The sequence below is a fragment of the Alnus glutinosa genome, chromosome 7, assembly GCF_958979055.1.
Source record: "Alnus glutinosa chromosome 7, dhAlnGlut1.1, whole genome shotgun sequence".
NCBI lineage: Eukaryota > Viridiplantae > Streptophyta > Magnoliopsida > Fagales > Betulaceae > Alnus > Alnus glutinosa.
In genome coordinates this window covers 24,135,733-24,152,894 of record NC_084892.1, presented here as the reverse complement: position 1 = coordinate 24,152,894, position 17,162 = coordinate 24,135,733, and the positions used below count along the sequence as shown (strand labels likewise).

Below are 17,162 nucleotides of genomic sequence, written 5' to 3'. Positions count from 1 at the left end.
GTTATATGATTGTTATACAACTGTGATGTATCATGACAGTGAAAATCAACTTTTAAATTAGCAAGATTTTGTAAAAAGAAAAAAAAAAAGGAAAATACACATGCCCCATTCAAATTATCAGACAATTTGTAATGTCTCACCCAAACTATCAATTGAAGAAATGTAAAACAAATTTAAGGATTGACGGGTAAAATTAAGATTTTTTAAACTCTAAGTGTAGTTTCAAGTCGAGTGAAAGTTTGGAGGATTTTGTGAAATTTTTCTGACATTTTTCTTTTGAATTTATTTTATTGGGATACGAACAAACTGTTCCTAGAATGTTGGATGCTTGTAATACACAAACAAAAAAATTACACAATCTGGAACTCTCTCTCAACGTACGTACAAAAACAAAATGCCAGAGAAGAGAAGTCAAAAGATTAATTAACTCACAACGAGACAATTAAAGCTTTAATTTAACAAAAATTGAAATCAAGGCAGAATATATATACATATATATATACACGTCCATCTCCATTTCGGAGAAATATTATTTAACAAATTTAGTGACTTGATTTAAAAATTTTAAATGATATCACACCATATAAACTATTAAATACAATAAAACAAAATCTTCCTTCCCAACGTCATATGCCTATTTAAGGTATGCCTATTTAAGGTTTTATATATATATATATATCTTTCGTTTACGAGACTAAACAATTTTACCATTCATTACTCATTCGCCTACATGACGCATGATTTTTATTTTTTATTTTTAATAACAATGTCATAGATACAATAAGAAAATTTTTTTTATCTAAATTTGATTTATGCTTTGTTTAAACTCTTTGAATGTCACAGTCTCAATCAATTTTCAAATCTAAAACATATTTCAGCAAATCACGTCCCTGCCCACTGCCCTGTCCATCATTACTTTAACTAGACAATGATTTTCTTTATTTTTGATCTCCGCTACGAGCACATTAATTCCCAAACCCAATCCCATTTGATGCCCCTACCATCAGTGACAATTCTTCCACATGTCCTATAATTTCTCTGCATCAGTTAGTGATTTGCTCCCAAAAAAGAATTAGAAAAAAAACGAAAGATAGACCGAAAATCTAAGATTGCTACTCTTAGGATTTCATGTAAACAAAACCTTAGAAAACAAATAAATTAAAGAGAATCGAAACCTAAAATAGCAGAAAAAACTTCACTCCATAGATCGTTGCAAAGAGCAAATCTAAAAAGAGGATAAACAGTAACCCCCGAAAGAGTTGGAAGACTAGGGAAGAACCTCCTCCTACAATGGTTATCATTATTTTCTCCTATGGCTGCTAGTAGGGTTTTTTAAAACATAATAAGGGGGTCCTGCCTTTTTTTGGTTGGGCAAACCTACGCATGATGTTAAATAATTGTCTTGGTCATTTTGTTTTTGGGCTCCACCACTACCCTTGATCGATCTCTCTCTCTCTCTCTCTCTCTCTCAATTATAAATTAACTTGTGCTACTTAATTAATTATTAAAAAAAAGGAAAAAATTATATTTAATCTCTAAGTTTTTATTTGATTTGAATTTAGTTTCTAATTTCAAGAATATGGCCTTAGGAATTAAATAATCCGATGACAAAATTCAGATCATATAAAAATTTAGAGGTTAAATATAATTTTTTCAAAAAAATTAAATTAAATTAAAAATTTGTGCGGGAAAAGAAAGACCTAGTAAATTAAGAAAAATGTTTTCTTTTGGTGGGGGCATGAGGGCGAGGCAACCGATAGCAAAAGACAACTGGCCACTCTTCGAAGAAGTTAAGACTGCAATTATTCAGACTAAAACGTACACTTTGTTCCACATCTGCCCGATCCATGTCTTTCTCCTCTCCTACAAATTAAGACATAGGAGATCGATCGAAGCAGCCATAGCTTAATTTGCATACAAAAAAAAATTGTACTATCCGAGCGTTTAACCACCGCACAGAAATGCCATCAACAACGGATGAGCAAACGCCAGCGTTGTGGCGCGTGCGTCTAGCCTCCGCGTTTCGGACCATTCTAGCGTGCACCATAGTCGCCTCCACCACCCTGTACGGTCCTGCCCCCGTTAGGCGCTTACTAGAATATCCAGCTTTTTCATACGTAACGACCATCCTGATCGTGTCGGACGCAACGCTAGGGGATGCCCTGAGAGGTTGCTGGCATGCCCTGCTTGCTACTGCTCAGGTTATGCCACTCTCTATACTCAGCCTGTGGGTGATCGGGCCTGCCCGGTTCAACGTTGGGCTGGCGGCGGCCGCGGTGGGAGTCAATGCATTTGTGGTGGCGGTGCCGGAGTCGACGCACTTGATGTCTAAGCGGATTGCATTTGGGCAGATTGTGATTGTGTACGTGGGTGCTGTCGTTCATGGTGCACAAACTGGAGCTCTCATGCACCCAATTCATGTCGCGTCCAGTACAGCTCTCGGAGCCTTGGCTTCTTTTCTGGCCATGTTGTTTCCCTACCCGCACCTAGCCTGCTACGAGGTAATTTTTGCATGTTTTTATTTACTCTAAACCATAATAAATTCACAAAGAAAGTAACTTTTGGATGGGAAAAACTTGAGCTCATGATCCTGTCCACCATATATGGCTCTTGATATATAAGAGCATCCCGAGCTCTAGCTCCAATTTTTTTTTTTTTTTTTTCAAATTTTAACTAAACAATATACTTTTGTTATTTTTTATCTATCACTTTTAACAAATTTCATATACCAAACTCTCTAAATATTTATCTATTTAAACTAAATACTAATTTTTTATTGATTTTAAGCAACCACTCCTAAACAAATAAAAAGAAAGGAAAATTAAAAAGTGAAGTAAAAGGAGAGAGAAATGATAAATTATTCAATAGCTCATGAAATTTGTGAGCAAGATTTAGAATGATATTTTGACAAGAAACAAAATAGAGAAATTATACAGAATTTGTTGAAGTGAGTTTTTTTGAGTATTACACCAAATTTTGGTGAAAATTTTAAAATAGAAAGCTCACTAAAAATGCTCTAATAATTGTATTTATTAACACTGCACAATTGTCATACAATTGGATAATGTGATAATAAAAATTAATTATTAAATTAATATTATTCTTTTTTTTTTTTTTTTTTTTTATATAAAATCTAATATTTTTACTTTCATGTCATCCGGCTATATTACAGTTTTGCGAGAATACATAAAGGACTTATTGAACTAAAGAACATATTTTTCATCGCATTCTCTTTATGAGTTTTATAGAACATCAATCACCTCATGCACTCGACCTATCCAGTCGGCCAAGGGTGGACAAAAAAACCCGCCCATCAGACTTTCGACCCGGCACCAACCTGATTCCGATCCGCGCGGATAAGCTAGCAGCTAGCTTTTGAAAAAGAGGAATGCTAGGCATCCAAACACTTGTTTTCAGAATTTAGTTCCAAACTGATGTGCCACAATCTAATGAGATCTATTATTTTGGGAAGTGTGCCATAATCTCATAGGATTGTGATACATCAATTTAGAACCAAATTCTGGAAACAAGTGTTTGGATGCCTAGCATTTCTCGTTATATATTAGAAAAAACCCAATTGCTAGGTTCTTTCCTCATGGGTCTTGTTGTCTCTCTAGAATCTTCTACCGAAATCTGTTTCTAAGGAAGACAAAATGCTTTGTCTTCGGTCTTCGACTCTGCGTTAGACAAAGACGAATCTTTAATTTCATCTGACAATCCTCACGATCGAAGACGAATTAAGCGTCTTCATCTCTAACGAAGACGCATGAAGACAAATATTGACGAAGTCAGCCACCGGACCGGCCACTTCCAGCTCAACTGTCCAACCAATTACCACTCTAACTGTCTAACTTTATCATTTATTTTTTTTGCTGGCTAATAAGGATGAGAGTTTTCAAAGATGATCAGCCGGAGATGGAGAGTTACCTGATGCTTAGTATTTGTGTCCCTTACGTCGTAGGTTTAAGGTCCGTTTGGGTTTGTGATTTCAAAAAGTGTGATTTAAAATAACAATTTTAAAATGTGCGATTTGAAAAAAGTGATTTTTAAAAACTCAGTTAAGCGTTTGGTAAAATCGCAGTTTAACCTTTAAAATCGTGAATTTACCTTTAAAATTCTACGTTTTCAAAAAAGCACCAACTTATCTGCGATTTGAAAAAACAGATTTTTCTGCTTTTACAAATCGCAATTTTTAAAAATGCAGTTTCCAAACGATATATGTTCTGCGATTTGGTTTAAAATCGCACTTATTGTCTACGAAATCGCAATCCCAAACGCACCCTTATAGTCCTACCAATTGAGTTGTTTGTCTTTCGTTGTTTTATTGAGAGAACTTTCTTTAAAATCGTGATTTTTTTATTTTTTATTTTTTTATCATTTTTGAAAAAAAATATTTAAATTTTAAAAACTGTCAATTTAAGGTATCTATTGTTCTTTTTTTTTTTTTTTCAATTTCAACCCTCCAATAGAATTTTTCATTAAATCTTTTCAAAATTTTCAAAGTACCTCTCCTTGCTTTTAGGAAAAGAAAAAAAAAAAATGCTAGGATTTAGCGAGATTTGCAAAAATACCCATGACTACATTTAAAAAAAAAATTTATATATATATATATATAAATTTTAAAAATTGTCAATTTAAGGTATCTATTGTTCATTTTTTTTTTTTCAATTTCAACCCTCCAATAGAATTTTTCATTAAACCTTTTCAAAATTTTCAAAGTACCTCTCCTTGCTTTTAGGAAAAGAAAAAAAAAAAAATTGCTAGGATTTAGCGAGATTTGCAAAAATACCCATGACTACATTTAAAAAAAAAATTATATATATATATATATATTTTTAAAAAAAATAAATAAATAAACACATGGGCATTTTGAAAATTTTGATAGGATTTAAGGAAAAATTCTAACGGATGATTAAAATTGAAAATAATTAAAACATGGATACCCTAAATTGACACTTTTAAAGTTTTGGTATCTTTTTTTTTTTTAAAGTGATGAAAGATCAAAAGATATAAATGAAAATTTTCCTATTTTATATTTTTGTTTTGGCTGTTTATCGAATTGTTTCTAGTTTCTTAAATAAGCAAGCTATCTTTATAATTAAGGAGATGCAACCTGAAATGATGATATGTGAAATATTTTGCCTGTTTATTCAAATTCCTTAGAGATGAGACTTCTTTAGACATTTGTGAGACTCCTATATATGTCACATAGAATTTCCCTGTTATCTCACATTCTTTATTGCATGCTTCCCTTGTGTTGCATGTGTCAAAGAGTCTTTGTTTGACGAAGATGAAGATATGAGATCTCTTTGTCTCCAGTCATCTTTGATGATTCCAATCGACTCCGACTTCGATTTTTTGGATGCAGAAGAGGATTAGTCCATGTAGAGTAAGTGGATTATAAATACACTTATAGGTGTACTAAGTCTCACATTAGCTTCTTATAATGTAAGAATAAGTTTTATAAGTGATTATAAGAAACTCCAATTGCAAGTCATCAATCATTTCTGCTTTAGGTCCTCAAAAGCTCTTTGACACTCGTCCGATCATGGCACTCGATCAATGCAGTGCCATGATCAGTCCATACATACATATATATATATATATATATATATATATATATATATATATATATATATATATATATATATAGATAAAAGCTAAGGTATAAGCATAGCCTAGACCACTAAAGCCACACCAGCAATATATCAATCTAGCTTTTGATATTGGCAATGCTATTGAGGATGTTATGGAAGCACCACTATACTAGATTAGTCTTTTTAGAGTGTTATCACAGATATGGTTAGCACTTTCACTGGATTGTTATAAATAGTATTAGAGCAATGTAGTAATGCCATGTGGTATTAAAGCATTGCATGACGTGGCCCTAACGAGGACATCAGAAATTTAGGGTGGGAGATTGTAACACCTCCAATCCCATATTAGAAAGATAATTAGCATATATAGTACGGGTAAATTATGAATGTACTTATGAGTACTTAGTCTCACATTGATTTATTATTAGGTGAAAATGAGCTTTATAAGTGACTGTAAGGGAGCTTTAATTGCAACTTAACTCGTCTTTTTAGAGTGTTAGTACAGATGTGGCTAGCGCTTTCCCTAAGTTATTACACCATGGACATTGTGGCATGTGGGTTCACAACATTAGGCAACGATATATTGCCTAGAGAGAGTATATGCATGGGTAATGTGACATTTTTTAAAGGTAAAAATCAAATTTAGTCTTTATGTTTTCGTGCTATTTCAATTTAGTCATCAAATTTTCAATTTTGATAATTAGGTTTTTCAGGTTTTACCCCAGTTTCAAATAGATTTCCCTGTTAACTTGCCATCCAATTAATTGATGGCATGCCATGCCAGACTATTAAGTTGATGACATGTGGCTTGTGTTTGACACATCATGTGTCAATTGCATATTCAACATGACAAATTTTCCTTAAATTATAAATCTATCATAAATAATAAAAAAACAAAAAAGTGGCGGTTGTAAGGGAGGTTGCCCCTCACGAAAAATGGGCATTCACCCCTCACAATTTAAGGTAGATTTATAATTTAAAGTAAATTTGCCATGCGGAAGGTACAATATAATTGGCACATGATGTGTTAGACTTGAGCAACATATCATTAACTCTGTAGTTTGATGTGTTACGCTGTTAATTAATTGGACAATAGGTTGATGGGGACCTATTTGAAACTTTGGTAAAACCTAAAGACCTAATTGTAGAAATTAAAAATCCGAGGACTAAATTGAAATCCTAAGAAAATCTATAGACTAATTTGTTTTGTTATTGTTTTTTTTTTTGAATGCAATGTGGATTTTAGAAAACAAAATACATAGATGACTTCAATTTATAGGGTAATTATTAATGGTTCTTACATTATAGGTAAGGAAAACATGCCGATTATATGGTGAAAATGCTTCTAAGAGGTTAAAGACCTTCATTGACACTTTCTCTACTGAAGACAAAACAACTGCAGTTGATCTAGTTTCTCAAGCAAGGTCCCTTAGTAAAGCAGGAGCCAAACTTCTTCAAAGTATCACAGACAATCAGGTAAGTTAATATTCATTAGTAGCATCGCAACCATTGGCAAAGCTTCTAGTTCTACTATGTTGAACCCAACTTTTATGCAATATAATTGATATAATCAACCATTTCATTGTGAACAGGAAGGCATGCTATGGGAAAGACCTCAGATGAAATTCTTAAAACGCAATTGCATTGACCAAAGGGAAAATTTACAACACATTGAAATACCAATAAAAGGGATGGAAATGGCCTTAACTTCTTGCATTTCCTGCCCTGTCAGCATGGTGGGTGAAGAGCTCAGAGAAGTTTTAAGAAATTTGGAAGTACATATAGGCCAAAAATTCAAGCAAGCTGAGTTCTCTATGCCTTTTGATGCAACAGCTTCAGAGAGAAGAGGAGAATTTTTAGACAAGTCACTCTGGAAGTTCCATAACATTTCCATTACCCAAGAAGAGTTGCCAGTTCTCTTCTTCTTCTACTGTGTGGAACTCCTCTTGGATGATCACTCTCCCGGTGCTCGAATCCTTAAGTGTGACACTCAGAATTCTGACACTGAAGAATCTAGTGCCTTAGAAAATCAAACCATGGGTAGCTTTAATAGGGCCTGGAGCAGTCTTGACATAATACCGACCAACCAGAGTTTAGTTTTTGCTTTCAAGTGTTCACTTTCTCTAGGTCTTGCTGTGCTATTTGGTTTAATATATACCAAAGAAAATGGATATTGGTCAGGACTCACCATTGCCATCAGTTTTGTAACAGGAAGACAACCCACATTTACAGTTGCAAATGCTCGAGCACAAGGCACAACATTGGGATCGGTCTATGGAATCCTATGCTGCAATGCTTTCCAAAGATTTGAGGATTTAAGGTTCATGCTACTACTACCTTGGATTGTTTTCACCAATTTTCTAATGCATAGCAGAATGTATGGAAAAGCTGGTGGAATTTCAGCAGTTATAGGGGCATTATTAATCTTAGGTAGGAATAACTATGGCCGTCCAAGTGAGTTTGCAATTGCTAGAATCACAGAGGCATGCATTGGATTATTTTGTTTCCTCATCGTAGAGATTCTCTTGAATCCTGCAAGAGCAGCAACTCTGGCAAAAACTGAACTTTCAAGGAGCTTAGAGGCCTTTCAAGATTGGATCAACATGGTTCCTTGTTCCAGCCAGAAGAACATGCAAGCTACAACTTTTCTGGCATTGAAAGAAAAGCAAAACAAGCTGAAAAGTCATGTGAACGAATTAGAAAAGTTCATTGCAGAGGCAGAGTTGGAGCCTAATTTCTGGTTCTTGCCTTTCCATGCGTCTTGTTATGGTAAGCTCCTCATGTCTTTGTCAAAGATGGTGGACCTTCTACCCTTTTTGGCCTATCAAATAGAATTTCTCTCACAAGCAACAGAAATATCTAGAGTTGATCTTAAGGAGCTCCAAGGACACGTGAATAATGATCTAGAGCTATTCAAGAAAAAAGTTAGCTCTTTATTGAAATGCCTCAAAAAGGTGAACTCAATCAAGACCCTTGTAGTACTGGAAAAAGAGTTGCAAAAGAAAATCATTTCTCATGACATTGAACTAGGAAAATCACCAAATGAAAATGCATTTAGGTTGTTGGGCACAAATGAAGAAGAGGTTGAAACCATTGTAAGCCCTTTTCTTCAACACTTGAATGAAGAAGTTCACAAGATTTATGCTAACGAAGGTGAGGACATGCTTAAGGTCCAAACAGTTCTTTGTTTGGGTGGTCTAGGCTTCTGCATCAACAGTTTGATAAGAGAAACAATGGAGATCGAGAAAGAAGTAAAACAACTAGTCCAATGGGAGAATCCCTCAAGCCGTGTAAATTGGAATGAAATTTCTTGTAAAATTAATGCATTGTGTACATAATATATACCTCCCCCATCTAAATTTAAATATCAATCCCCTATGGAAATCTAAAAATTAATACAACACTACAAAAAACTCCATGATTAGTGGCGTGTCTACAATACTTACTTTTACGACATGTCACTAATTAGTAAGGTGACAAGTTATACCACGCCACCATTTTATTTTAGTGGCGTTCACATTTTGCCACGTCAGTCTTTAGTGGTGTGGCATTATATATATCCATAATTTTTTATTTTTTATTTTTTATTTTTTATTTTTTTATTATTTTTTTTTTTAACGTATTAGTGGCGTGGCAATAAGACACCCCACTATTTAGTGGCATGTTTGTATGCCACACCACTAGTGTAGTGGCGTGTCAAGTAGACACGCCACCGAATAGTGGCGTGCTTTTCTCACACGCAACTAAATAGAGGCGTGTCTTTTTTAGATGCCACCAAATTGTTAAAATTTTCCTGAAACCCACGCACGGCAAATTTAATTCGCTCCATGTTTATTTCACTGAAAAATTAGTGGCGTGTTAGGTATAACACGTCATTACATAGTAAGGTGTCATACCTAACACGCTACCATTTAGTGGCGTGTTGGAAATAATTTTTATGGTGCAAAATATTCTTGTTGATATAAGATAATATCAATTCAAAATAATAGTAATAAAATAAATAGAATGCAATAGAATAAAATAAGAGTAAAGAAAGATCTCACAACAATGCTATAGAATTACGCAAGAACGTTGTCCTTAAAGATTGATTCATCCTCTTGGAGTATATAACTCGGTGTGATCAGATTCATTGATACACAACCTCTCAGATTAGACTATAGCGTCTATCTTTATTAAGGACACTTCCAAGAACAAAGGCTAAAAGAACAACCCTTTGATTTTCCTTTGTGAAAATAATCTCATAATCTTTTTGAGGCAATATCATGTAAAAATTAGAAGTATATAAAAATGTATATACATCCCAAGTGCTCGTAGTGTATCTTATATATGCATGATAGATCGCTTAGTAAATCTACTATAGTATCCAAATGCATTGAAAACACTTTATGACCAAATGGTTATATTTTGGAACTTTATGACCAACGGTCAAAACTCTTTAAGAAGAAAAAATAAACAACCAAAAAATCAAATGCCATAAAATACTATGAAGCTTAATAATGTCCAATGGTCAAAACCTTAAACTAGTTAAAGTTGATTTCTCTTTTTAAATCCCATAACCATTTCTACTTGTTAAAGACAATTAAAAAAACGTATGAGAACAAGATTTCATTAAAGAAAAAAAAAAAATCCTTGGGCCATAAAAATATTAATGACAAACGGTCATAATTGATTTTTTCATTCTTAAAACTCATCTATTGAAAAAGGCAATAAAAGGTTAAAACTCATGCGATGAAAAATGGTAATAAACATACGAATCAATGGTTGAGTAAGAAAAAATTGTTTGTAACATTACAACAATCCTTCACATGTTACAAACATTAGAATAAGAGTAGATTGAAAGCATGCATTGATGTGGTACCCGAAAGTTTTAACCACACCTAGGATAAATAATTAGGAACTTAATGAATCATGGTAGAGTTAAGTTATTTTAACTAAATCCAAAAGTGTGTGCAAAGTACACGACATCCCAACATGTAGGGCCTATGGATCCATTAAGAGTTTTAAACTCATCCTTGACTATTCTGCGTCTTGTATTGTTTTACACCATAGGGATGGACTCATCACTAATCTTTTCATTTAAGATAGTGGATAAACATAGAATAACAGTACCTCACCATGATCACTTGTGACTTCGTTTCCCATTAAACCTCATTCAGGGATCTCCAATCAAAGAGGTTGGGTATCAATCACAGTGTCATTATTTGGAAATCAGTCCTATCCCCCTCGATGTTTCACTCACCAGCCTTTTTGCTAATAACTTGGTCAAAGGATTTGTAAACTTCCTTTTTGACCTCACAAAGTCCATGAAAATTATATCGGTCTCAATAAGCTGCCTCACAATATTGTGCCATTTTCCCATTATAAATTTTGCTCTCTGCTTGAGCTATGACAGCCTGTCAATTACAATGAAAAACATGTGGAACTTGATTAGTATATAAAGGCAAATCAATCAATTAATAGGCTTCTTAGCCATTCATCTTCAGTTACAGTCTTCTTCAAGGCAGCTAAATCTGACTCCATAGTAAACCTTGTTATGCAAGTCTGTTTTGAGGACTTCCAAAAAATAGCTAATTCAGTCAAAGTAAACACATAGCCAGTAGTAGGGTTTGCTCATCTGAATCAAAAATCCAATTAGCATCACAAAATCCTTTTAATATAATAGGATAACCACAATATGACAAGCCAAAATTAATTACGCTTTTTAATTATCTCAACAATTTATCGATAGCATTCCAATGTTCAATACCAGGATTTTGAGTATATCTACTCAATCTGCCAACACCATATACAATATCATGGCATATATAGTTTGTCAAAACATAAAGCTACCAATGATTTGTACATATTTTTCTTGCAAAATACCATCATCGTAATTCTTAACTAAGTGTATTTTTGAATCATATGGTGTGATAGGCGGATTAAAGTGTTCAAATATTTTAAGCATCTTTTCAGCATAATGTGTCTGAGATAAAATAGTGCGATCTTTATCTCTAATAACTTTAATGTCCAAAATGACATTGGCTTTACCCATGTCTTTCATATTACAATTAGATGCAAGAAATCTTTTAACTTTAGCACAACATCAATGCTAATTCAAAAATAAGCAAGTCACAAATACATATAAACAAATCACGATACCTTCGTTATTATAAAACTTGTTATGCATTTACCTACACCATCACCTTATCAAACTTTTCATGTAATTGTTTAGGCGTTTGCTTTAATCCAACAAGGATTTCACCAATTTAAACACTTTGTGTTCTTGATCGGGGATTACAAGTCCTTTGGGTTGCTCCACATAAATCTCTTCACTATTTATAAAACAATTTTGACATCCATTTGATGTACAACAAGTTTAAAAATAGAAGCAATCACTACAAAAAAACAAGACATTAGCCACGTGGCTACAGTAGCTGTTACTGTAGCCACGTGTCATAATGACCACGTAGCGAGATGTAGCAGAAAAGATGAAAAAGCCAGTTGGACACGTGTATTTAGTACACGTGGCAATATTGTTGCGTGCAATAGATCCACGTGGCCATGTAGCAACGTGTATTAATTACACGTGTCCAACTGGCCACATGTAATTAATACACGTGGAGTAATTAGCCATGTGTATAATAGACATGTCGCCAATTAGCCACGTGGCAAATAAGACATGTGGCTAAAATATTCAAATTTTTTTAATTTATTAAAAAAAATTTATTTATTTTTTTAAATTTAAAATTTTAGTCATGTAGTTTATTGGCCACGTCGCCAATTGGCTACGTGGCACATAAACCACATGGCTAAAATATTCTTATTTTTTTTTAAATTTTTTTTTCAAGAAATAATTTTTTTTTTTAAAAATTTTTTTAAAATTTAAAATTTTAGCAATGTGCTTTATGACCACGTTGCCATTTGTATGTTTTGGGGGGAAGGGTCCTGCGCCTCTGTTTGTTTTAAATTTGTCTTTGATTTCAATTTTTTTAATTTTTTTTTCATTTCTTTTTAAAAGCCGGATTTGTCGCCTAAAAAAGGCAATAGATCTGGCTTCTTAATTATTATTATTTTTTTTCCTTTTTTTTTAGAAATCTTTCTATCTCTCGTCTCTCCTCATTTTCTTCTTTTTTTCTTATTTTTTTCAACTCTAGCAGACGACGTCTTTTTTCTTCTTTTTTCCAGCTCCCACGTCTTTCCCCATTTTTCATCAAAAAAATTTCTCACTTTGTTTGTATTTTTTTCTCAGCAGACGACGACTCATCCCCACCCGGACGCACGACTCGATCGCCAACACCCGGAGAAGATCGTTTTCATCGTCGGTGATGGAGAAGAGGCCGGTGGTTTATGGGTCCTTTTGATGGTGATTTTTGGTCTTTTTGTTAATTTTTTTTTTTGTCCTTTTTGTTAGTTGCCGGAATAGTTGGTTTCTTTTGGTGTTTTCTGCTCATTCTCGGCCAAATGGGTATTTTTGGAGTGGGTATTTTCATCGATCGGTGGCGTGGGTATTCTCGCCGGATCTCGACGACGAGTTAGACGAAGATCCGGCGCGGATCTCGCCGGATACACCGACCCTTTCTCCAGATCTCGCCAAATACACCAGCCCTTTCTCCAGATCTCGCCGGATCGCCGGATCTCACCGGATACGCCGGCCCTTTCTCCGTATACCGTATACAATATTAGAAAGAAAAAAAAAATGAAGAAGAAAAGAACATATCGACATCTGTTCTTTTCTTGTATTTTTTTTTAAAAAAAAAAAAAAATTCCTAATTTTGGCGACGTGTGTAAGGAATAGGTGGCTAAAAATATATAATTTTTCTCTCTCTTTTTTTTTTTTTTTTTAAATAAAAATAAAAATAAAAATACATTTAGCCACTAGAGGATGACATGTGGCTAAAAGTCAAGTGGCTAAATAGTCACATATATAAAATTACACGTTACTAAATGTACATTTAGTAACAATCAGATTCACCACACGGAACCCACGTAGCTAACTGCACGTGGCTAGCAGTTAGCCACGTGGATGACTCTCATGCACGTGGCTAACTGCATGTGGCTAAAAAACAAGTTTTTTGTAGTGAATGGCAAACAATATTCTAATAGATAAATTCTAGTAACCGAAGAATTGGTATCAAAATAATCAACACGACACCTTTGCTTATAGCCTTTAACCACCAAGCATGCTTTGTATTTATCTATTATATCATTTGCTTTAAGTTTCTTCTTAAACATCCATTTACAACCAATTGGTTTAGTTTTATGAGATAATTCAACGAGTTCCCACGTATGGTTAGACATAATCGATTCTAATTCATTATTTATAGCTTCTAACCAAAACAATTGCATCAAATAGATTTAATTGCTTCATCATAATATGTTGAATCATCATCAACAATATAAGCAATAAAACATTACCGAAATTCATTTCTTTTCTAGCTCGCTTGCTTCTTCTAAATTCTTGTACATCAACGAATTTATTAAAAGCAGCAGCAAATTCATGCAATAATTTTTTCTTATTTTTCAAAGGAAACGCATGCTCAAAGAAAATAACATTTTTAGATTAAATAATAGTATTGTAATCTAAAACATCACTTTTGATGATAAGTGATTTATAGCATGAACTATTGCAAGCATAACCAATAAAAACACAATCATAAATTTTAGAACCAAGTTTCCTCATTTTAGGCTCATGTAACATAATCTTATTTATAACAGAGAGCTAGTACTAAGTGATTATTATATGATTGAGCCTAACACTTTGCATATTTACTAGGGCTTAAGTTGAAAATATTTTCTTCTACTATCTTGGTAGAACTTGTGAAAAATTGTTACAAGCAGTAATAAATGTTTAGTGAAGTTCCTTAGAAAATCACAAATCGTGATTAGTATGTGTGTGTCTATATATATATATATATCAATGCTTCAGAAAACTTTATCATGTCGTAAGATTAATACCAATGGTGTATTTATAACAGAGAGCTAGTACAAGATGATTATAATATGTTTGAACCTAATACTCAATCAAGGAGCACCTTCATCACTTGATTTTTTATTTTTTTTTTTAATAAATGAAATTGTATATCGTGTCTTAAAAACAAATCAAGGCATATGAAACATAATTTAAAAACTCATAGCAGAACCAACAATTTTACTCCAAGATCCTTTAAAATAGGCAAAGTTACCACACACAAGCTAGGTGTCATAAAAACCGATCAATTCAGCATACACATGTCTTCTTCCTACCATGTGCTTACCTGCAAGAATTTTCAGCAAAGTGGTATTCTTTATACACAATTAGCAATGTCTTTTTTTTTTTTTTTTTTTTTTTTTTTCCCTTACAACACGAGTAATCACTCACTTTTGTTATTATTAATCGACATGAATGTTTTTCAACAAATTCAGCACGACACAATAGAAATTGTTAAGTTTTAAAAATCTATAAAAGGCTCAACTTTTATTGCGAGATTCGTTACCCAACAAAAAAATGTTATTTGACAAACAAATTAAATAAAACAAATTTGAGTTCAAATAATTGAAAACTCTTTCAGTCAAAATATTTTCACTTCCAATACCTATACATAAAATTAAACTTTTCTTATGACAAACAAATCAATTATCGGATATTTTTTCACAACAAAGTCTTTATCTTTTCGACCAAGAATTAATTTCATATTTCTTGTATGCAAATTGCATACCGCAAAGTCTAATAGTATTTGGCTTCTCATAAGTTCAAATACTACTGTTATCGTCCTAATTAATCAAAACATTTGTGCAACCATCAACAGAACTCAACCTTTAAGATTGTTGGAAATAATTTTGATGGTGCAAAATATTCTTATAGATATAAGATAATATCAATTCAAAAGAAGAGTAATAAAATAAATAGAATGTGATAGAATAAAATAAGAGTAAAGAAAGATCTCACAATGCTACAAAATCACACAAGGCCGTTTTCCTTAAAGGTTGATTCGTGCCTCCTAGAGTATATAACTCGATGTGATCGAATACATTGTCACGCAACCTCCTATGATTAGACTATAGTGTCTACCTTCGTTAATGACACACTTCCAAGAACGAAGGTTAATTGAACAACTCGTTGATATTCCTTTGTGAAAATAATCTCATAAACTTTTTGGAGCAATATCATGTAAAAATTAGAAGTATATAAAAATGTGTATATATATATATCTCAAATACTTGTAGTGTATCTTATATATACATGATAGATGGCTTAGTAAATCTACTATAGTATCCAAAGACATTGAAAACACTTTATGACCAAATGGTTATATTTTGGGATTTTATGATTAACGGTCAAAACTCTTTAAGAAGAAAAAATAAAGGGGTAATTACCTTTTCCCCCCATGAACTACCAGCTTATGTCATTTTGCTCCCATGAACTACCACATCGACCAAAAAAGAGCATCAAACTGCCATCTTCACATACTTTGTCCCCTTTCGTCACTCCTTTTCCTTTAGTTTTTTTTTAATATATTAATTTTAATATTTTTTATTAATTACTGTATGGGCATTTTGGTCTTTAAATCAAACTTAACGGTAAAAAATGGTATATTCCATCCAAGTTAACGGGATTCCCTGACGGAAGGGGGCAAAGCAGTAAAGATGGTAGTTTGATGCTCTTTTTTTGTCGAAGTGGTAGTTCGTGGGGGCAAAATGACATAGGCCGGTAGTTCATGGGGGGAAAATGTAATTACTCCAAAAATAAACGATCAAAACATCAAATGACATAAAATACCATAAAGCTTAATCATGTCCAATGGTCAAAATCGTTAAACTAGTTAAAGCTAATTTCTCTTTTTAAAGCCCATGATCATTTCAATTTGGTAAAGATAATTAAAAACCGTATGAGAACAAAATTTCATAAAAAAATCCTTTGATCATAAAAATATTAATGACCAAATGGTCATAATTGATTTTTTTTCATTCTTAAAACTAAGTAATGAAAAATGGTAATAAACATATGAATCAATGGTTGAGGAAGAAAAAATTGTTTGTAACATTACAACACATATGACTTTCCCAATAATTAGAAGCTTAAAGTAGAATGACTCCAAAATCCAACAAAAAATCATCGATAATATAAATAAAAGCTTGTAAGATAATATTCACAAGGTAACTCCATAATTTAATCAGTAGTCCTCAATAACAAAAATCAGACCCTAAAATTTCTAAATAAGGGGCATAAGAGCCTAAAGATCCTCAATAATAAAGACATGATAAAAAATAAAATAAAAACCATTTATAAAAGGGGAGCATATAGAGTACACCTTATATAGTACAACAATTTTGGTTTAAATCAAACTCATGAATTATCATTACCTTTCAATCTCTCTCTCTTTCTCTCTCTCTCTCTCTCTCTCTCTCTCTCTCTCTCTCTCTCTCTCTCTCTCTCTCTCTCTCTCTCTCTCTCTCTCTCTCTCTCTATATATATATATATATATATATATATATTGTTTTTCAACGACAGAGAGCAGCAGTAATTCTATGTAAGTACCAAGTTCACCGAGAGCTTGCAAATGGAGGCGAACGAGGGTGGCCGATTGACTCTACTAAAATGCACAATAT

The 17,162-nt window shown here is 33.1% G+C and overlaps 1 protein-coding gene across 1 annotated transcript; it reads left to right on the top strand.

Moving 5' to 3' along the window:
* Nucleotides 1-1,802: 1,802 nt before the first annotated feature.
* On the top strand, nt 1,803-8,935 carry LOC133873352 (uncharacterized). The gene is made up of 3 exons (XM_062311069.1): nt 1,803-2,501; nt 6,906-7,073; nt 7,190-8,935. The coding sequence occupies exons 1-3, from the start codon at nt 1,962-1,964 to the stop codon at nt 8,933-8,935; spliced, it is 2,454 nt and encodes an 817-aa protein (XP_062167053.1). The 5' UTR covers nt 1,803-1,961.
* Nucleotides 8,936-17,162: the final 8,227 nt, after the last annotated feature.

Bases quoted from the DNA above. Each gene is read 5' to 3' on its own strand.
- LOC133873352 (XM_062311069.1), top strand. From the start codon at position 1,962: ATGCCATCAACAACGGATGAGCAAACGCCAGCGTTGTGGCGCGTGCGT. The intron at 2,502-6,905 runs GTAATTTTTGCA...CTTACATTATAG, and splicing joins CGCACCTAGCCTGCTACGAG to GTAAGGAAAACATGCCGATT. The intron at 7,074-7,189 runs GTAAGTTAATAT...CATTGTGAACAG, and splicing joins AAAGTATCACAGACAATCAG to GAAGGCATGCTATGGGAAAG.